General features: G+C 39.5%; 1 protein-coding gene across 3 annotated transcripts in view; it reads left to right on the top strand.

Moving 5' to 3' along the window:
* The window catches only part of rngtt (RNA guanylyltransferase and 5'-phosphatase), an 86,615-nt gene that overhangs the window by 15,582 nt on the left and 48,634 nt on the right, over positions 1–22,399 (top strand). For all 3 annotated transcript variants that reach the window (XM_040125873.1, XM_040125872.1, XM_040125874.1), the window contains exons 9-11: positions 8,518–8,653; positions 12,132–12,203; positions 21,032–21,196. In XM_040125873.1, coding sequence (XP_039981807.1) covers positions 8,518–8,653; positions 12,132–12,203; positions 21,032–21,196 — 373 coding nt within the window. The remainder of the gene's footprint in view (positions 1–8,517; positions 8,654–12,131; positions 12,204–21,031; positions 21,197–22,399) is intronic.

Here is a 22,399-nt window from a genome sequence, read left to right as displayed (position 1 = left end):
CCAACTCTGAAGCACAGAGCAGTCACACTGACAAAAAACTGTCAGTGCCAGCTATCTGCCAAGAAGGTGGCTTCTAATGGGCTTTGGAAAGGACAACAAAATCAGTGGATTTGCCAAGAGGGGAAACACAGGCTGAGTTGGGTTTTTAATCATCTTGTTGTAGAGTCTTCTGTCAGGGCTAGATTGGTTTTTGCCCCAGAGATGACAATGAAGAGGAAGAGGAGGAGGAGGAGGATGGAGAGGGGCCAATTACGTCCTTGGGACTTTAAATAAACACTGCTGCTCAACTTGGACTTTATTATAGATACTGGACTTGAGAAAGTCTTTGGCCTTCTTAATTTACTCCTCAAAGTCCTCCTTTATCCTAACTAACTTCAGTCACTCATTTAAAATGAGTAATCAATAATCCATTGTTTTCTTCGATGTGCCAGATTGAATCTTTTGAGTGGAAGAGAGTTTATCCCAGCTGTTTTTCTGATTTTTGGCTGGTTATTTATTACGTGCCTTTTACAGTCTCTTTTGGTTATTTAGTTAATTCATGATGTCTGTAACCCTACTTAGTGGCTGGCTTGTACACAGGGACTCCACCACCCACCACCGCCACCATATTCAGGTTATTATTGTTGTTATACTAATAACTTTGGGCTGCTCATTGTGACTTTGTGCGTCAGTGAATGGCTGCGTGAATGAACATGGGACAATAATATAGGGGATAAAAGGGAATTTGTAAACAGCATTACTGCATATTAATGTTTTCTAGCACACCTGTTGTGCAATGTTTTATATCAAAGGAACCACAAGCTGGATGTGTTTTAGTTGAGCTTTGTGTCTGCTGCTCAGGTGACAGTTTGTACTTTTCTACATCCCTTAACTTTTTTATTTGTCACATCTAGACCTCATTCTACTGTAGTCTCCTTTTCCCAAATTTGGTTAAAATTCAGACAGACTATTTTGGAAAGGTTGGTTTATTTTGGTTTGGTTAGGGCTAGTTTAGTATCCAGCCTTTTCATTTTTTTTTCTTAGTTTTTGCCTTGCTTAGTGTTTTTCACAGGAGGATGCATGTCAGACCAATTTCTAGCCATGGAAGTTAATGCCAAAGTAGCCCAGTATGGGATGCTTTCCATTGTAAAACTTAGGGAAGCAGCTGTGTGGAGGTGGGGAATTTAACCACAGGTGCATTTGCCAAACCAGTGTCTTGTACAAGTTTGTTTTTGAGTGTGGGATGGGCTTGTTGTTGCCTGCTGTGATCACTGGGGGGGGAACTTGCAGTTCTCACCAAGTCACAGTGCGAGTTTTCAGCTCTCTGGCCACAGGGGGCAGTAATCGGCCCATTATGTCTTGGCACACCAGAATAGGCAAAAAGAGGCACCAAAGAACGAGGACTAACTGGTTGGTTTGGCAAGTGCACATCTGGGTTAACGTCCCCAAGTGTGCATACCCTAAACCAGGATAATGCTGCATTCACATAATGTTGCTAGAATGGCAAGAACAGGAAGTGACAGTGTCATTATTCCAAGGTGGTTAGCCCTAGCGCTAACCTTGTGGTCACACCATATTGACATTTTTCTCTCCTGGAGTGATTTCTTCATTTGATTTGGGAAAGGCAAGTCTGGTTTTACCGGGGGGGGGGGGGAATCTTGCCAGTGCTGCTTTCACAAAACTATCAGCTGTAGTATGAAATAATTCTCTTTATGAACAGATGTTTGAATGCCTGTATAGAAATTGACTTTCAGGCAAGGCAGTTAACCCTCAAGTGAGTCACTCATTTGCTCCCTTGTTGCTTCATCAAAAAAAGAATCATCAAACATCAGAGGAATATAGTTTGTGCTGCGCTACATCGTAAGATGGATCTTTTTGGGTTCTTTTGGTTTTTTTTTTACTCTTAACTCTTCTGTCTAAGAATGAGCGGCGCCACTAATGATGTGCAAAGCTTCTGGATCTGATCTAAGGCCTCCCCTGGAGCTCAGCTGCTGTCTCTCGTGCCGCGGGACTAGACTGGCAAAGCCGACACAATGGCCGTCTGTGCCTCATTAGGGCTAAAGTGCTTGGGGGACAGGGCTCAGGGATAAGGATATAATTTGAGTCTCACAGCACCCATCAAGACAACAGGCGCGGAAAGGAGAGAGGAGACGGGGAGGGGCGTAAACTGGTGAGACTAAAGGAGCACATCAGATTGAATATTTTCCTATTGGTCATAAAGGGAATTCATTGTCTGCTGTTACCATAACTTCAGAGGGAGAGAGGGGGAGAGATGAAGCAGGTAATACTGCGATGAAGAAGACGACAACTGGGTCTTACACAGTACTAATGGTCTCCTGCTTTCTTCTGAACATACTTGACAGCGTTAGCCATGGCTAACTGGCCAATTAGACAGCAGAAGAACCACTTCTGCTCAGTACAGAGCTGTTGTGTCCTTACTGGTTGACAGATCGTCTCTGGTGTGACACTTGGCCTATCTGTTTGATCCTCTCACACACTGGTCCTCCTCTGAGATAAAAGATATCATCCCTTTGCACAAGGCGGATCTTCCTGTCTGTGGGAATCATCATTTGACTTAATATGTTCAGGCACTTCCTGTTCCCTTTCTCATCCAGTAACCAGTCCTTATTCCCTGTATCTCTTTTTAATGCTTTCATTGTGTTTCCACTCCCACCCCGAAAATTTAAGTGCAGCTCTATCTGGCCCCCTCATCATTCTTTCCTTCCCCTCCCACATTTTTTGTTTTGTCCCTCCAGTTTTCACAGGACCTTTGGAAAAATCAGATTTATATCTTAAGGCTAGTGTTATGTTACTCTCTCCTGTCGTGGGGTGGGGGGGGGTCAAACACATCGCTCCGAGCTCTCCACTGATCTCTGTTAACTTTGACCACTTTCCTTGGCCAGCGTGCTTGAGAAGCATTTGACTTGAATGGAAATAATTAGATTATACACCGATGAGCCACAACATTTAAACCAGTTACCAGTTTTTATATTGTGACTGAACTCTTCAAGGCATGCGGGTCAGCCCATATTTATTAATTTGTCTATTATTTCTTTTTTGGGGGTTTTTCTGTCATGTATATGGGGTTTTTAATTGTGCACAGTATTTGAAGCTGTTTGAAATATCTCTCCATGTAAGAATCAGTTTGCAACTTAATATTGAAATTACACTATTTCCAAATATTTCTATTGATTCGAAACCATGATTTCTGTCAGCCTATCATTACTACTTTTTATTATACCCTACTGTTCATTTTAAAGTAGAAATACCAAATATTCTGTGGCCCCAGCTTCTCCAGTATGAGGATTTTCCACTTTAATCAACCAATTTTGAGAGACCACCTTGGGTTTTTGGAATGTTGTGATGCCCATTTTCTGACATTTTATATACCAAATGGTTAATTGATTAATTTAGAAAATATTCTGCAGGTTAATCGGTAATTAAAACAACCATGAGTTGCAGCCCTATAATTTACAATGTAAAAACAATTTACCATTTAGTACAACGCTCGTAAAAGGCACATTTCTGCTCTCAGTGCAGACTTTTGTCAGCTGGTGTTGTGTTCTGCCCACATACTCATTCTTGGAAGCTTGTCAAGTTTCCCACTTTGAACCAGCTGGTATTGGTGGCATATTTATTACATCTAATCCCTTTTGTGATAATAGTTGAGAGACACAGCAGGTATTAGAAATGCACAGCTTTGTCAGCGGGGAAGTCATTAATCTCAAATCCATCTCTGTCATCAGACTTTGTTCTCCCAAAAGGTGTACATCCTCTCAGTCTGCGTTATTTCTGGGTCTGTACACCATCAAAGCTTCCTACCCATTTTTATGTCATAAATTCCCTACTACTGTTTGTTACAGGTACAAGATAATTAGCGTCAGTTGTCAGTCGCATTGATTAGGATACTTAACCTTTCAAAATAGGATACTTAACCTTTCAAAATATGGCAGGAATGCAGTTGCTCATTAGGACATTAGTTCATCCAGCTTAATTCATCACTTGGTATTTTGTGTTAAAGAGCAGCAGGCAGCTCTCAAAGTGTAATTTGGTTCATAAAAGCTGTGTAATGAGCTGTGTAACCAGATTGCTAAACATGGACATTTGTCAATAGACTTTTTTTTTTCTTTTCTTTTTTTTTTTCTTCTTCTTTCCTCCACAGTCAAGTCAGGTACACTATAATCCAGCTTCTCCACCTCAAAGGAATTTACAAAAACAAGCCTCCTCCAGTGAATCTAATGAACCAAAAAAAAAAATAAAAGATGCAATATAATTACTGCTGAAACACTTAGTCAGTTAATTAGGTCAGTTACGTATTCAGTTAACTCTTCAAGTCATCTCTCAAACAAAAAAAAAATGTCGTGCTTTTCTAGGTGTTTATATCATTGTTATCTTTACGTTATGGACTGTTTCGTGCAGTAAAGAACACATTTCAAGATGTCACCTTGGGCTCTGTGAAATTTTGATGGACATTTTTGCCTATTTTCTGACGTCTTGTAAACGAAACAGTTAATTGATTAGTTGAAAAAGTAATCAGTTTAATTGATAATGGAAGAAACCTTTGTTGCTGACATTTTAGGCAAGTTTCTCTTCTGCCTTGACTCTCACCAGCCTGAATCTTTAGCATTAAAGGATAAATTGAAGGACAGGTCCATATTTTTTCTGTCTTGAAACAACACCCACATGTCGCCATATGTACATTGAAACAGTTTTTGGGTGCTGTAGTTGTTCCTCCAGTTTGGTTTGCCAGTGAGTTTCCTTTCAAACACGGTTCCAGTGTGAGAATTCAGGAATTAAAATCTGTTTACGTAACAGAAGATTCATTTATCATGGGACGTGTGTCTGCATTGTTTTTCTAAACCACGTTGCGGTGCCTCATTAAAGTTGTATCAGTACAGGATGGAAAGCTGTAGACTGTGCCGATCAGGTCTCCCTCCATTTTGTTTGAAGTACTTTTGTGTAGTAGAAAACAGCTGTGCCTCCATTTCCTGAAGGGGACTCTTAAACGAGTGTGACCGGTCACCAGGGTGTCGCTCCAGGTTGTAGCTCTTATGCATCAGAGGACATAGTGGTGAACTTCCCGTCGACTTTTGAGTCTTGAATTGCAATGGGCAGTGCCAGGATGTTATTGGGAGGCTCAGTTCACAATGAATGGCAGCTTGCATGCAACCCAGTAAATTATAGTGTTAAGTTGGAAAAAATTATTACACCAGTGAATGCTTGCTGCTGCTGTTACAGTACAAGCCTATTCTGGAGGATAACACAAAGGCAACAATGGTGCCTGTGTTTTTGGGTGTGGCTCATCCTTTCACTTTGTCTTTTGGAACCAACAGAAGGGAGGATCAAGGATTTTGTCTCTTTGTGGTCCCACATTTGAAATTGCCTGTAATGTCTTCCAGCTCAGTGATCAGCCGCCTCCGTTGATCAAACAATAAACATTTGGCTTTGCTTACACTCGCACCTCTCTGGATTTTATTCAGAGCTGTTATATTTTGTCACCCAGCCTGTATAATTTGCTATAATTGGACAATAATTCTGATGTTTCATTTTATCCCCATTGGCTTACTTAGAAATTGTTTGGCCCTTATGTATCTAATGATGACTTCTCTTAATGTAAAAGAAAAAAAAAAAAACTGACCTCGTTAAAATAACTCATCTAGCATTGTTTAATTTTACCCCAGTCAGACTGAAACATCCCATTAAATTCCAAAATTGAGCAGCTCATGCTGAGAATGATGATTGCTTGAACTGTAATCGGGTTTCAAATGATGTAACCATTGTCCACACGGGATGTGTGTATTATGATAGATCAGCTCATATGTAAGGAGAACTGTTAACAGATCAGTGAAGAGAAGATTATACCAACAAAATAGAAAAATCTGAGGTGCACGCCTGAAGTGAGCACTCATGTAATTAAAGTTATTCCCCCTCCACTGTAGTATTTCTCAGAGCGGAGATAGAGGAATAAGGCTGATAAAAGTCTAAAAAGTAAAGTGTGAGCGCCTTGATGCTTGTGCTTCACGCTCCAGCAGCCTGACACACCTGTGAGCATAATGTAGAGGAAGAGCGGAGTCACATTAATACCAGCCAAGTGCTCATATCGTGACCCATGCTGGTAACTGGCCTATTTTGGCAGATATTTTAACAGTCTAATGGTCACTGCTGTCAATTCTTTGAATATCTCATACGAGTGCACTTGTGGATGAAAAAGTAATTTTCCAGCATTGCCCTGTCTTTGAAGTTTCTCTTTTGGTTTTACTTAATTCTACTTTTACTTAATTCCACTTTCACTGAAGCCATAATAGGGGATACACAGGATACGATGGACAAAAAAACAGTAAACCCTTTCGGCATATTGTGATCTTATCCAATAATACCAACAAGGAATGACCCCCCTAGAATGACCATACAGAAAACATTAACTCTTAACAATCGTAGTTTACACTCTGTGGCCACCTTAATAGGTACACCTGTACAATCTAATGCAACTGTTCAGCCTCAAACTCTACCTTTTTTACAGAGTTTACAATGTTCAGTTTTTGGTGACATTGTCAGATATTATTGTATTACTGAGGTCATAGTTACAGGTGGTGGTTTACTGGACAACATTATATTGAGAGGTGTTAAAAATGTTTACATACATACATGGGGGGTGGGCAGAATATTAGAGACACCTTTTGATTTAATGCCGTACATCACACCACCACCAACTGTGACCTCTAAAACATATGGTTTAAACAACACCTCTAGGCATTATAAAACTGGACTTCATAGCTGATCAGCTGTATTGGATTGTATTAGACTGTACATGCGTACCTAATACAGTGGACACTACTGCATTGTACCACATTCGATCAGTCAGAGGGATTTTAAAGTCGCTTAGTGACAAGATGTCCAATTCCAGTAAATTATCTCATCACTGCATTCCTTGCAGAAGTTGAATTTGTGGGAGACTGTGCAGGTGATTTTATGTTTGCTTCCAAGTCTTTATCCCACCCGCAAAGGCTGGTCATGGATTAGTTGAGCTTCAAGCATATGCAAACAAATCATCCAACCACTGGTGATGTATGCAATTTGAAGATAGAGTAATCTCCCACAAGGAAAGGCTCTTTGTGTTGGTGCACGGCAAGTAGTTACTATTTTTAATAGAAAGTAAAATTCGTCAACATTTCAGTGTAAGAAATGTTTTATTCACATGGCTCTAAATAGTTCAGGTAGTATTTGTGAACTCAAGAAACTACTCCTTTCGTATCAAAATCCACCTGCAGTAGTTATGAGAGGTGGCTGGTAAAAGTCGCGAGTTGTGATGAGCATAATTTGTCAAACAGTCACACTGATCCAAAAATCTCTCTGTTTGCAGTGATAGGTCCCGCAAAAGCGCTGTAAGATCAAAGGAAAAGTGGTTGCTTTGGTAATACTTTGTAATTAGCAGGTATCTGTTTTCGTGGTCTTTCTTCTTTTTTCAGACGTGATAAAAGCATTAGAGGTACACGCAGGGTCTTTGTTGTTTTTGTGGTGCCGAGCGGAGCCCAAATTTCCAGTGTTGTTTCTCTTCAATTCAACGTTCCTCCAAATTAACCAATGAAAGAATATTGTAGACGGGAAATTTGAGCAGAGCAATGCTTAATGTATTGATAATGTGTCATAATAGTTTGTTTATAACAGCAAAGCAAAACAACCATACTGTGACTCAAATCACTGTGTTGAATCAGTTATAAAAAGATGCTGTTTTTCTAATTTTATGCCTTTTTTTTTTTTTTTAATATTCTGTACACGACCACCTGTGCAGCTTTTACACGTTTCAGTTCAGCTAACCTACTGTGGCGGGGAGACTCTCGACAGGCCGGGTCACATGACAGCCACATTCACAAGGCTACTTTTCAGTCACCTTGCTCGCTTGCCTCCACTTGTAATGTTGAAGAAGTTAATCGTCAGTGAAGAAGCGCATATTACCCAACTATCTTGAAGGAATAAAATTCCTAACACTAAAAGGGGAAAAAACAGTAAAGCTTGTCAATCAACCCACTGTTTTATTTGATTTTTTTTTTTTTCACTTCAGTTTACTTTTGACAAATTATGATCTGAATATAATCAATGCAAGAATTTTCTCAATAAGCTCCTTAGTATGAGTGACGGGATACTACATCAACAAACTAGTTTCGTCCAAGGTTTGAATAGTTTTGGAAATTTTACATTTCAGATTTCTCTTTCTTTAATTTCTTAATAAATAATGTTAAAATGTTTTATTTTTTATTTTTTTCTTAAAGCTTTGATTAATGTTTATTTAGTCATGATTATTTCTTGTTGTAGAGAAATACTTCAAGATAATAAGGGGGCAACAGCTCAGGGCCGGTGTAGTAAAAAGAAAACACCATTTACACTAATGAATTCAAACTTAAATGTATCCATTGTAGCATTTCATTTTAACGACTCAGAAAAAAACAGCCATCCCAGCATTTCAGTAATAATGACCAGCAGAAATACAACTTGCCACCCTGTAATTACAACTACACAATGGTACATCTTCTCCTCCTGCAGGTACATGATGTTGATCAACGGAAAAAATGAAGTGTTCATGATCGACAGAGACAACACCATCTTTCACATAGCAAACCTAGAGTTTCCTTTCCGGAAGGATCCACGTGTCCACTTATCAAATACTCTACTGGATGGGGTGAGTAATTGTTTTTCCTACTAATTTATTTTGAAATTTTATGTATTGTGCCACGCTAGCCTTTCTGGAAACTGGCTGAAAATCTTAAAAGTTGACCTGTTCCTCTTTTGACTGGAAGGGCTTGTCCCCTCCATCTCCAACCTTGCAACATTCCCATCCTGCCCCTCCTACTCAGCCTTGCAGATTATTGACATCAGTTTCCAAACCTGAGGTGAAAGAAGAGCGGGATTCAGTCTGACAGTAGAAGCTGTCAAAGACAGCTGACAGGAAAACGAATATCTATGTCCAGGAGAAATAGCTAATGAAATGTTTTACAGTTGTCTGTCACTGTTGCCTCTCTGTTGTGCACTGTGTTGTGTCGCAGCGCTCAGCAGTGAGCTCCCCGGGGTGGCGACTTATCCTCATCCTGTAATAGCAGGCTCGGACTTCTTCTTTTTTTTTTTTTTTTGCATGTTTGTGCGGTTTAGGTCACACAGGTCCCAGCTCTCCCCAGCGGCAGGGGCGCATGACTCACATGTGCACCTGCACGAGTCCAACTGAAAACTTAGGCAAGGAAACTGCTGCATATTCGTGTAGTCAGCCGAGATTTGATTATAGATATCTGGCACTGTTTATGTTTGGTATCCCAGTGCAGGAGATAACAGATAAGTTGGCTCTCATTGTTTTCGTTTTATTCCCAGTCTTGTTTTGTCAGAGTTTATTAATTTTATCTAAAATAGGTATGTGCTTCCTCTTGGCTTAACAGTTGCTGATTGATGCAATGAGTTTAGTTTCCTCACTTAGGCAGAACATTTAATTGCAGCGTATTAGTGCTCCTTTGAAGGAGTGGTGTGTGTTTAGATTTCTACGAGGTTTGTTTTGACTCTATTGTTTATTCATCAGTTGATTTTTTTTTCTGGCTCTCAGTTCACAGAGGATGTGTTTGGCTGTTTACGGTCATCCATGTGGAAGCCCAGCTCTGATGTCTGATATGTTTCACGTATAGCCCAAAGGCACTGGTCTTTGTCTATTGTGCTTTGTGGTACAGTTTTTAATGAGCTTTCAATCAACTTGAGGACATTTTTGATTGGATGAAGGCACAGTGTAGATTGAATTCCTGGCGGTTTCCTTTGGTCACATTAATGTATTCATCTGCTGCTGTCTGTCTGTGCAACGGTTCAGTGCAGCAGATGCATAATGATGGCGGCTCCTGGAATGACATCATTTCTTCTCTCCAACCCCTCCTCCTGTGCTGTGAATGCCTCCCATTCACTCCCTTTCTCCTCACCACCAGTCTGGCTTTAGCATTTTAATAATGATGCTTGGTCCTTTCGTCTTTTGAGATGTGAAGTGAAATCATGTCAGCCAGAAGTGGATACACAAAAATTCTTTTGGGTATTGTTAATTGTACCACACTATGAATAGTCTTTCAGCTAAATTCCAAAAACTACACCCACCACTAACAGTGACGCCAGCGTCGAAGTGCCTTTCACCGGTGGAGCTGCTAGATGTTGCATCCAAAATCTGCCACTTTATTCAGGGCTATTTACAAAGTCCCAGCTTTTGTGGTGGAAATACAAGGTGAAAAGACTTTCTTTCCACAAGATACTGGGACCTTTTTAGTTAAGTACACCTCTACGTGTTTGTCTTGGAGGCGGTTTTGAGATTTGTTCCATCAAAGAGACATTAAAGGAATAGTTTGGCTTTTTGGGAAAATGCACTTATTTGCTGTCTTGCAAAGAGTTAGATGTCATTTTTACACCTTGGTATAACTTGTCTATTAGTGAGCTTTAGCTTTTAGGCAAATTTTGTTATGTTGAACAGAGACAGTCTAGCTAGTCCACTTCTTTACACTCTTTGTGCTAAGCTAAGCTAAGCTAACTGGCTACTCAAAGAGAGGTTGGGCAATGTTTGCTTGACTAACAGGCGTCTTTTCTGGACTGTCGCGGTGGTTGACTGCCATAACCTCGCTCATCCCACTTTAGCTCCACCCAGGCTTCCTCTTGGAGACAGCCCTGCTGAAAACTGTGGACGACGTCACAGTCACTATGCTTGCATTTTTCCACAGGATATGGTCCTGACTCGAAGACTGTCTGTCTGATTCATGAGCAGGTTTTTCGTTCACATTCAAAAGAGACACCTTTAGCACAGAACGATATTTGTGTAGATGCCTGTTTGGTTTGGTTTGGTTTGGTTTAGACGGCAAGGAACGGTAATCAGCTTGTATTTTTGTCTGTCCATTTTGAAAATATAACAGATTCTGGTTAGTGTTGCTTTAAAAGAAATATTGTATGTATACAGTAGACTTCATAGATGTAGTCTAGTTAATGTAGTATGTGTGTGCAAAAAAAATTAAAAATAGTCCTGTTTAGAAAATGTAATTATTATACCAGCTCAATAGGACTGGAGCTTAACAACGTTCAGCACAGAGAGAACAGCAGTAGTCTAAATGTTACAGGTCCAGTAGAGAGAAATTGCTGTCTGAGGCCACTTGAAATGAAATGTAATGAAAATGGTGCATGAATCAGGTTTTCCAGGAATGCTGTCAAACACAGTGCAATATTTATGATAGGCTCATCTGGCCCGAGCACTACAGCAGAGTCCCTGACCCAAATTAACCTTGATCTGGTGCACTATTAAAAATGTCAACTTGCCCAACAGAGGCCTGCAACACTGCATGACTGCAATTGATCCAAAACATTTCCACTATTATTCATTGTTAATATTAAATAACACAAGTGTGAATAAATCAGTCATCGTTTTTGTACCTTCCGGGCGACCCTGCCATGTTCATGTTGGTCAGAAAGGATACGTGAGTATTTCAATCCCTAAAGTACATTTGTTGCGTAAAGCTGAACCCTTGAGTGACATGTCACCTGCTGCCCTGGTACCTGTCAGTTACAGCAGTAGAGCACAGTGAGTTAGTCACCTAAATATTAAATGAGGGGAAAGGTAATAAATATAGTTCTCTAAATGTGGTGCTTCACTCTCAAAACTTTATTGGGTGATGTGTCAGAGTTGCGATCCTACTTTCCCTTACAATACTTCAGCAGTGGTGACGTAACAGTTCTTTGAGAAGTAATCATATGTCTGTTTGGCGTCCTGCACCACCGCTGCACCTGACCCTCAACTTGAGAGGCTTGCATAATGGATGTGCAGTGCTATTTCTGCTTCATGTCTTTCGACCTACAAATACACGCACGCGCACACACACCTCCCCTATTCCCTGCTATCCTTCCCATTGCCGCAGGCATCTCCCTCTCTGAACATACTGTACATCTCCTTAAGAGTGTTCACCCCCTAGCATCCCATCCTGCATAACTACTTTCAAAAAGGCCCCATTTTCAACTTGCTATGACGTTGAGACTACGAAGATTCGGGACTATTCTTTCTATATTTTTGGTACATCTCATAAATCTTTATCTCAATAACCATGTGTCTGTCTGTCTCTTTTTTTCCACTCCCTCTCCCGACCCGACTCTTGTCTTTATTCCTGCAGGAGATGATCATTGACAAGGTGAATGGTCAGCCCGTCCCCCGCTATTTGATATACGACATCATCAAATTCAATGTGAGTAGCCTTGGCCTTTTGAGAATGTGGTGTCTTTTCCTGACCTGTCGCTCCTGAAAATGTGCTAGATGAAGATCTTAGACGGAATAAATCAAAAGCAAATTGGACACATGTCATTAACACTGTGGTCTATCAGCAGGTCCTTCTGCCCTCTGCTTTTTATTTACTGTCTATCAAGGTTCATCAGAGGAAATTGTCATTTTGTGGTTGTAGTCTTTCAGCAGTTGGTAGCAAATATATCAGAGCAAGGTGTTGGGCTGTTGCATGAGGAAAAAGCATTAATGTGGACTGGGATGTGCTTGTCCTCAAGCCTGAAAAATCGAGTTCCCGGTTGGTTTCCTTCAAGGCTGTACTATAGCAGGCAGCAGAACCGTGTTCATCCAGGCTCTGCGGTATTCGCACATGAAAGGCGTCACTGTGTCAGTCTGCTAGCTGGAGGGAATAGCATGACTCTGCTTAACCCCACACCATGTCACACGCTGGCCTTTATTAAAGCCCGACCTTAACCACAACACTGGGCCTGAGTTATGTGTGACCATGCTGAATATTTATAAGCTAAGCTTTTGTGCTTTTACCACAGAAACTGCTTTTGCTGAGCTTCCCTGACCTTTTTTTTTTTTTTTTTTTTTTTTGTAGTAACACTTATTCGCTAAAAAATTAGAACTAAAATATCGTTAAATGTTAATAAAACTTAAAGCTTTAACATTCATTCGTCAGAGTCAATTATTGTGAATTATGTTGAAGTGAACCTTTTTGTGAACCTCTATTGCTTTGCATTATCGTTTGGCAGCAGTAATTGCCCTGGTGCGTCTCCGCATATAAAATTTTCTCATATATATAGGTTAATAGCATATTTCTCCCATTACATTATTTTGACCTCACCGTTTTTCTTGAACAGCCTGAGGACAACATTACAAGGCTATTAAGCTTTTAACTGCTAACACTCTTCTGAACTGTACATTAATTAATCTCTTCAACCGATCTGCGTGCTGCTGATGGCAAGCAGGCAGGCAAGCAGGGACAAATGAGGCCCCTTAGCAAGCCTCCGCTGTCTTCCTTATAAAAACTTGATGAAAACCACAGGATGAAGGGGAAGGGGAAGCGGAGGGGAGGGCTTACTTTAGCCATTATGTTTGTCTGTCACCTCCTTTTCTCCACCGATCAGAGGATCACCCCAGCAGGTAGCTCAATAAAGGCTCCAGTGGTGAGGGGGAACGTCTTTGTAAGATGGTGCAGAGGTTAGCAACTCCACATGACTCCCCCCTGAGCCAACACTAAAGCGCTGCTTTATTGATCCTTGCTGGCCATTATTAGCCTTCTCCATTATCTGTGGTCGGCTGCTCCTTGGCATCGAGCCTCCATCCTGATGCAGCAGGGGGGAGAATACACCACCTGCCAGGCCCATGGCCGTGACACATTACTTGTTTGGAAAGCCGGGCAAAATACAATAACGGTATGCTTTTTATTAGAGTGTAATGAGAAGTGTGTGTCTTCTTTTCCGTGATGGGTAATTTAGCTGTGTGTGAAGGGTCAGAATTTATGTAGTTCTGTGGATTTTGAAATAAATGCGTTATTCCCGCACTGTTTATGTCAGAGCCATTGATATTCTTAGTCGGAGTGTTTTTACGTTGATAGTAGTGATGCTTACGAATCGCTCCAATTTCTATCTCTTTTTTTTCTTTGCAAAGTATTAAAAAAAAGAGCATTTTTGTTTTCCTAGAAAGTTGTTGGCTGCTTGTCAGTCACTGTCAGCTCCCCCACTGTGGGGGAACTGACAAGATGTGATGAAGACACAACAACAATTACATATATGTCCTTAACTTTCAAGTTGTTGTAGAAAGCTGTTATCTTGAAATAATAAAAGTGTGGAGTTTTGAGTTTGACATCCCCGTCTTTCTCCTGACACTTTGACCTTGTCATCTGTCATCTTGCCAAAATAATCTCGCTTTAGGTGCAGAATTAGACAAGATAACTGGCTCAATCAGATCCACAGCTGAGCAGAAAGGAGTGCTTATAACATTCACAGCGCAAACCTTATCTGTTGAGGGATGGACTGTTTTACTCACATCAGCTCCATTTACTTCTGCTTGAGAAGTTTTTTTCTGCAGGTACAGTCTGTGGCTCTGCAGGGCTTTCCACGCCAAGAATAGTAACTGGGCTGCATCACTCCTCTCAAACCAGCGGCAGCATCACTTCACCAGCAGTTTGTTGTCATCTTTGAAGTTTGTGCTTCATCTACTCAGCGCCTATGGCGGTAATGACTTTCGCATAAGCAGAGCATAGAGTGGATAATCACTAGTCCTGGCGCTTCCTCGTAAATCACAATGCAGCCAAATCGCTCTGGTGGGAATTTGATCCGAATTTTGCCTAAGATTGTGAGATCAGTCTCCACCTTCATTTCCATGTTCAACATCTAGTCTAACATCTGCACATTGATTAAGGCAATAAGTGGTTATAATGAGGACAGTTATAGTACAATGTAGCTGGGAAGGCAGCCGCGCTCTCTATTTGATAACCAAATAGCCCGAAAATTCAATGCAAGACACGGTTACTGTTGTGCAATGGATTTTTTTGTCGAATACTACTGTTCTTAGTTATCAAGTGGGAAGCCTACCATTTCCACTGCCCTTTATTTAGCACAGTTCACCCAAAGCCTTTTATTCCCTTTTTCATGTTGTTTTGCTGAATTCATAATACAAGGAAAGTGAATTTTAGCATTTGAAATAAATATAGTCATGAATCTAAATTTCTGTTGTTGAAAAAGTGTTTTTTTAATTTTTTTTATTTCCGTACATCAACTTCCCACCCTTAAACCCCGCTGAAACATAGTGATCTGACAGCTCTTTGCAAATGTATAAGATGGATTTTCTTTTATGCTGTTTTTGAACCGTATCTGAGAGATAAGCCCTTCTCTGCATTAACATGACTCATAAAGGAGCAGGAACATTAGACCTCAGGGTCTAATGTTATAGTGTCACTAGCAAGACTATTGTCATAAATTGTGGCCCATGACCTGTCAGTCTACATTTTTAGATATAAATAAACTGTCACCTAAGGCTAGAGAGAGAAAAATCCTGGCTCTTAAAGTTGATGGAAGATGGTGAAATAAAGTTGCAGGGGCTGGAGGCTCCTCGTTGGGTAAAGATGCTCACATTATTTGGGATTTGGATCTGAGATTTGAATATTCTGTGTTCACGTATTGATTTTACTGCATAAACACCACAGGAAAATTATAGAAAATTTCTTAAATTGAAGGCATTTCTCCTCCCAATCACAATATAAGCAACATACTAGTAATAGATGATGACATCTGGATTAAAACCCCAGGGAGAATAAATCATGTTTATAAAAAAAAAAAAAAAAACTCTTTGACATTGGCTTTAAATATAACTTGTGTCCTATGATGTAACAGATAAGCGAGATTTGTGGTTATAACAGTTTTAGGCCAAAACAGCTTAAAAGCCTAGAATGTTTTTGTTAGAAATATCCCTAGGGAAGCTGCACATTAAGCCCATGGTCCCAACACTGATTTTTGTCACCAGTGTGTAATGCCATTTATCCCAAATTATCCGAGATAGTCACAGAGCTTTCGTCATTATTCCCACTACTGTTACTGTTGTTGCTGTATTCTTGAGTTCATCCTTCAGCCCCTCCAGCCTCAATCTGAGGAATTCTGATTCTGTGGCTCTCTGGTGTTTAACATTTAATGTGTGTTTATATATAGATTCTTTATGCACTCCATTCAGTTTACCCATAAATTGAGTTATGTAATGCATTGAACTGTATCTTGTTGGTCTTGACACAATCTTTTTAGTTTTTCCGACCACTTTTTCTGTCTTTGTTTGAGCCACGTTTCCATTACTGATGACTGCATCAGTGGATTAATTATTTCATGTTTTTTTTGATAATATTTAAAGAATCTTTACAGTACTGTATACAGTATAAACTCAGAACTATATATTGAGGAGAACCTGTGTTGGCCATATATTCTTACAGACCACAGGTTGTTCTAAATCCATATGTGACTAACGTTGGATTTATGATTCAGTTCCCTGGATTGAAGGATATATTTTTCTCTGAGAGCAGTGAATTATCGAGACACATTATGCACTAGAACCACTCCAAAAAAAAAAAAAAAAAAAACAGGGTATCGATAAAATTGGTCTTTATTCCCAGTAATTTTGGGTTTAGGGGACGCATATCTGCCGTGTTTTCCTGTTGAACGGGCATGGACAGCACATGCCTTGAATCATCCACACTTACATCTTGTTCTGTCCTGATGACACAGCTGACAGATGGTGAAGAATGTGTGGGACATAACACCAGCTGTTGCATCCAGGAGGATGCAGTGCGCTTTCTGCAGTCACCCTAAAAGAAAAAACAGCTAATGCTGAAATGAGAGTCGAAACTTTATTTTGCCTGTGACCTTATCTGTAGTTGATAAATTGCCCTTACAGAGTTGTTAGGGCTGCATCGCACAAGTCAGACAGACTGTAAAACCAAGTCACAGAGACGCAGTCATCTCATACTGCCTCCACTATCAACTCGTTATAGCTAACGCATTAGCAAACACAGTGCAGCGTTGGAGCATCCCAATGGAGTAATAACAGGCCGCCAATATTTACTCTTCACCTGTTTTTTGCCCTTCACTGTTTTTTAGCCGCTTCAGCTAATCATCCAAAACCCAAAGATTTTCAATTTACAATAATGTAAAGTAGAGAGAAGCAGCAAATCAACAGGTTTGAGAATAAGTACCAAGAGAATATTTGGCATTTTTGTTTTTAAAAATGACCTAAATGCTTAATTGATTATCAAAATACTTTCAGATTAATTTCCTTAAAATCAACTAGTTGTTTAATCTCTAAATTTAACAATGGTCACATGGTTTAAGATTCAGTATAAATGGGCTAAAATAAAGGAGCCCTTGAGTCACCCAGGCAACATGCATTCTTAATTGCGTAACTGGGATAGTAGTTGGAGTTGGTTTCCAAACTGTACATTTCATAATTTCCTTGATTTAAAGACTCATGATCAGCGTGAATCTTTTTATTCTACAATCTGGATTTTAATGCCATGTTGTTACTCCTGAGGGCTACATTTTCAAATTTTGTCTCTATTTGGAAGAAAGTATTAGTTTAATTCAAAATGGAGTCATGTCTTCTTATGAGAAACAGAGCAGCCATCCTTCACGCCATGTTTAAACAATAATGATTGTGTTTTTTTCTCCCAAGTTATAGTATCAGTACACACAGCAGGCACGGCTGTATTTTCTGTGTTATATATGAAAAGTAATTGTTTGAAGATGCATTCAGAAGACATCGTCTCCATACTTAGAAAAATACCCTGATCTTTTCTTTTTTTGCCAAACATCTGTGTGACTCACAAGACAGTACAGTCTTGTAATTGCACCTAATCGTAAGTAATTATTGGTCATCCACCTTCTCATTCACTTTGACCAGAAATCCTTTTCCTACCCCATCTCCAATAATTCCACAGAAAGCTCTCGAGAAGAGAAGTGGCCTTTACCCCCAAAAAAAGAAAAAAACAAAGCTGAATACAAATGCCCCCAAGTTACACCTTCCCGCTCAATGCCTCTAGATATAGATCGGGAAATATTGATCCATAACTCACTGGTGTAGGAACAATAAAGGTGGACATGTTGCACCATATATTTTTGACGTCTATTTTATTTCAACACTTTAAAAGGGTAAAAACAACACGCAATGTTGAATTAAAAAAAAAAAAAAAAATGCAGAATGAAAAATGTTGGCATTTGGAGGAGAATCCAGACAGAAATTTATTCTGCAACTATTTTCATGACTGAATAATTTTCATTTATTTTAAAACCAAAATCCAAAACATTTGCTGGTTCCAGCTTCTCAAATGTGAGGATTTGATAATTTTCTGTCTTTTGTGACAGTAAATCGAATAACTTGGTGTTTTGGAGTGTTGGACAAAACAAGACATTGGAAGACTTCACCTTGGACGGAGGGAAATTATAACAGGCATTTTTCACTGTTTTCTCTCAGTTAACAGACACAATGAATAATCAGTAAAGAAACTGGCAGATTAAAAGATACTATAAATAATTGTTAGTTGCAGCCATATTTGACAGTGAACTTTACATGTAAAAGATTACATACCAGGAAGCATAACATGTAGGGATAAGTAATAGAATAATATAACACGAGGAGAAATTTTCAAAAGAAATATGAGTCTTCTGATGTGATGTATGTCTGATGTAAGTGTTTCCCCACATTATCAGACAAAAAAAATAACAAAACTTAAATCCTCACGATAAGGTCATTTGAATGAATGAATGAATGAATGAAGGGACTTAAAATTGAACCTAGAGGACCACCATAGAAAAGCTTCGATCATGTTTTATGTATATATGTGTATTTGTGTATTTGTGTGTGTGTGTGTGTGTGTGTGTGTGTATATGTATATAGATGTATCTCAAGTTCTCTATTCATATCATTAAACGGCTGAAGTTTTTCTTTGTAACCAAACTGATCAGAGTAGAGAATACCTTTGTTGAAGTACTCAAACATAATTAAAAACAATGTCATCTTGCCAAAGTATGTAGTACTTTAAAAACCACAGAGAAATGGAAATTAGTCTGTGGTTTGATAATGTTAATTGGCTATCTGTTTTAAAAAGGGGCAAAGCTTTTGCCTATTTCAACTAATTAAGAAAACATCCGGTTTACTTGATAGATTGAAATTGTGCAAAGTATTTGCAGGAAGGCATTTTTAAATGATTTTTTTCTGCTCATCATGTCCAGGTGATATAGAAAATGTTTACGCTAATTCTTTTTCTCTCTCTCTATTGGCAAAAAAAAAAAAAAAAAAAAAATTCCCCTTGTTTGCTGAGTTTGAGATCCTTTTATTGTCTCTGATTAAATGTCACACTGTTGCCATGCGTTTACTCCGTTCCCATCTGGCAGATTTTCAGAACTCACTTTTCCCTTTTTCTTCTTCTGTCAGTTATTCTCTTTTTCTTGTGCTGACAAAATTGAAATCTGTGAGTCATTATGTTTTATCACTCTGTCAGCTGAGCAACAAAGATTTGTGGTGGTTGTACCACGGTGGTTTGATCAAAACTCCTCTGCTCCATTTAACGCTTTAATGTGGTCATACGGTCGTGTTTGGCTGTGTTACTTGGCTGCTCTCATTTTCTTCTAAGCGTCTTTATTAATTACCCGGGGGCAAGAGCTGTGTGAACAAAGTTGTATTTGTTTCTCTGCCACAGTCACAGTGGTCCACCCAGATGGGTTTGGTGGCACCTTTGCTCTGCCTTAGTGGCCCTGTCTGTTTGAGAGGCAGGTGATGGCTCAGGTTGCTGTGACAACTGTGTGAGGCTGGCCAATGATGCGAGGAAGCTGTTGTCATAGTGACAAAGAAAAAGTAATTCACACTGTGCTGTGTACTCTTGGCGTCTATTCCCATGAGCTCAACTGATGTTAAGGCCCGCTGTACTACTCACCTATGGTGTAGCTATAAATGAGAGATACATGCAGATACTTAGGGGCTGGATGTTACTGTGTATGCCAAGGTTTTATAGTGCTAGTTAGGGCCCAAGTTGACAGATTTACATATCTTATCAATACCTTATCATATCAAAACCTAACAATATTCAGTTTGTATAATAGAGGAAGAAGAAAAACAGTAAATATTCACATTTTAGAAGCTGGAACCAGATTTTTTGCATTTGTAATAAAGAAAATTAAAAAAAAATACTTAAGCTTTTATATGATTATCACAATACACTCAGTTTCCCCTTTTATTAGGAGACACCTGTACAGTCTAATGCAATCCAATAAAACTGCTCTGCCATAAAGTCTACTTTTATGATGCCTGTAATTTTCAGCTTTTGTTGACACAGTCAGAGAGGTGCTATTTCAATTACATGGAGGACAAAAGATTCGAAACAATTCTCAATATAATGTAGTGAACTACAACACGACCTTTATCTATGACCTCACTAATAAACATTTGAAAAGTTACGGAAACGAATTATCAATTATCAGAATTGTTGTTAATGAATTTCCTGCAGATCTACTAATTGTTGCAGATCTGGTAGAAATTTAATTGTATTTACACATTTCTGACAGCGCCACCAAAAAGTGAACATTTTAAAATTTGCAAAGGTAGAATGTATAGCAGAGCTATTGTATAAAATTGCATAAGATTGTACAGATTTTATTTGCAAATGCCTTTTTGTTGATTGACCAACTTATTCATCAACTAATTGTTTCATCCCCAGTACCTATTTTCATCACAACCTTGCTACATGTCAGGCTATAAAAGGGGATTCCAACAGAAGCTACACAAAATGTACATCAGATTTGGCATGGCAATGGTGTAGAGGTCAATTTGTCCACTTTTGAAGATGCCTGTCTTGTTCTGAATCACAAAAGTGTTAGTCCTCTACCTCACAAAAGTAAGATTAACAGTGTTGCCGTGCCAGATAATTTGGCAGCTCATTAATCTTGGAATATCTGTAAAATATTTTCCAAAAAAGATTTATTTTATAAATATATACATATTTTATGTATGTTAGATGCATTAATGTTATTATGGAGAAATAAGGACTATTCTAGAGAGTATTATTTAAGTTTATTTATTGTATTAATATTGATAGCAATGATCTCTCTTCCAGCAAAGTGTGCTCATAATTATCATACATGAATGTCTATGAATTGTTTGTTGAACGTTTTTGTGTGTGTGTGTGTGTGTGCGTGTGCGTGTGCGTGTGCGTGTGCGTGTGCGTGTGTGTGTGTGTGTGTGTGTGTGTGTGTGTGTGTGTGTGTGTGTGTGTTTCAGGGACAGCCTGTTGGCCAGTGTAATTTCAATACCCGACTGTTCTGCATAGAAAAGGAGATCATTTCTCCCCGGATGGAAAAGATGAAGACTGGACAGATTGACAAAACCAAGGAGCCCTTCAGTGTCCGGCATAAGCAGTTCTTCGACATTCATGCATCACGGAAGGTAATGTGAACAAAGGCCTTTTTTCTCTTTCCAACCCCCTTTTTTACTCCCCATTTTTTCCACAGGTGTGACCCAGTCAAAACCCGTTCATACTTTTCACACAAAGATATACAAACCTGGGCCCAAAAATCTTTGATATATCTACAAATGAAATTCTTGAGTCAGTGATGTCCCAGTTACCTCCCTGGAAGTTGTGTTTTCCAGGGCAGCAGTTCTTTGTTGGGTCTTCTTTGGTTTGTCCCAGGTGAGGGGCTAAAGCAAGAGCAATTGAAAGATATTTATGCTGGTGTCTAATGGAAGGCACAGTCTCGCCCAGATTAGGGAAACAGGCCTCATCCTGGAATCAGGCCTGAGGAAGGGAACTTGCAGGCGACTGCCAGGTAGCTAGGCCTGTACCCACGTTTGCTGCCATGTCCCACTGAGTTGGCAGCAAAGGCAGGGGTCTTAACGTTCTGGTCTCTGCCTATGAAAATTTGCTCTCAAGACCTTGGTATCAACTTGTGCCGCATTCGTGGAAGCTGACTCCTGGCGTTTGTTGAACCTCAGAATCAGGAGAGGGCAATGAGCCATCTTGGTTGTGGGAGAGTGGACCAGGTCTTTAGTCTTGAAAAGATACTTGAGGGACCTTTTGGACATTGTCCAGCCATTTTGTACATGTACTTGAACTTTGGGAAGGCTTATGACCAGGTCTCTCCAGATGCGTTCTGGGGATGTTAAAATGGAATTGTGGGCTGTTGACATCAGGGCCATGTAAAACTGTAGTGAGAGTAGTGTTTGAATTCTTAGCAGAAATATTAAGTATATTTGTGGTAGACTTTGGACCAGAGTTGAGCCTTGTCCCTTTTTGATTTTCATGTAGTCCCTATACAATGTAGTAACTTTTCCAGGAACTCGGGAACCCTTTTAGCGACTCAGGAACTTAACTTTTGAATCTCTGCTTGAAGTGCCTTCATGTTTATTATGCTTCGGCGGACAATAATAGCCTCTTCCTACATCTTTGTCTGAATACACGGTGAGGTATAAGTAGGTTCATGTAAATAGATGGCAGGGGAGTAAAGCATAACAATACACTGCTGACGTAGGTCATTATTGTGTGAGCTGGTAAGCATTAGAAAGGACATGATTTTACATAGATTTTAGATTTTATAGATTTTATTGGATGTTGCCTAGCTCCTGGCATTGCTGTTATTTGTTTGATAATAC

Source organism: Xiphias gladius, chromosome 4, assembly GCF_016859285.1.
Source record: "Xiphias gladius isolate SHS-SW01 ecotype Sanya breed wild chromosome 4, ASM1685928v1, whole genome shotgun sequence".
NCBI classification, from domain to species: Eukaryota; Metazoa; Chordata; class Actinopteri; order Istiophoriformes; family Xiphiidae; genus Xiphias; species Xiphias gladius.
The sequence above is the reverse complement of the archived record's forward strand: the minus strand, read 5'-3'. Positions and strand labels throughout refer to the sequence as shown.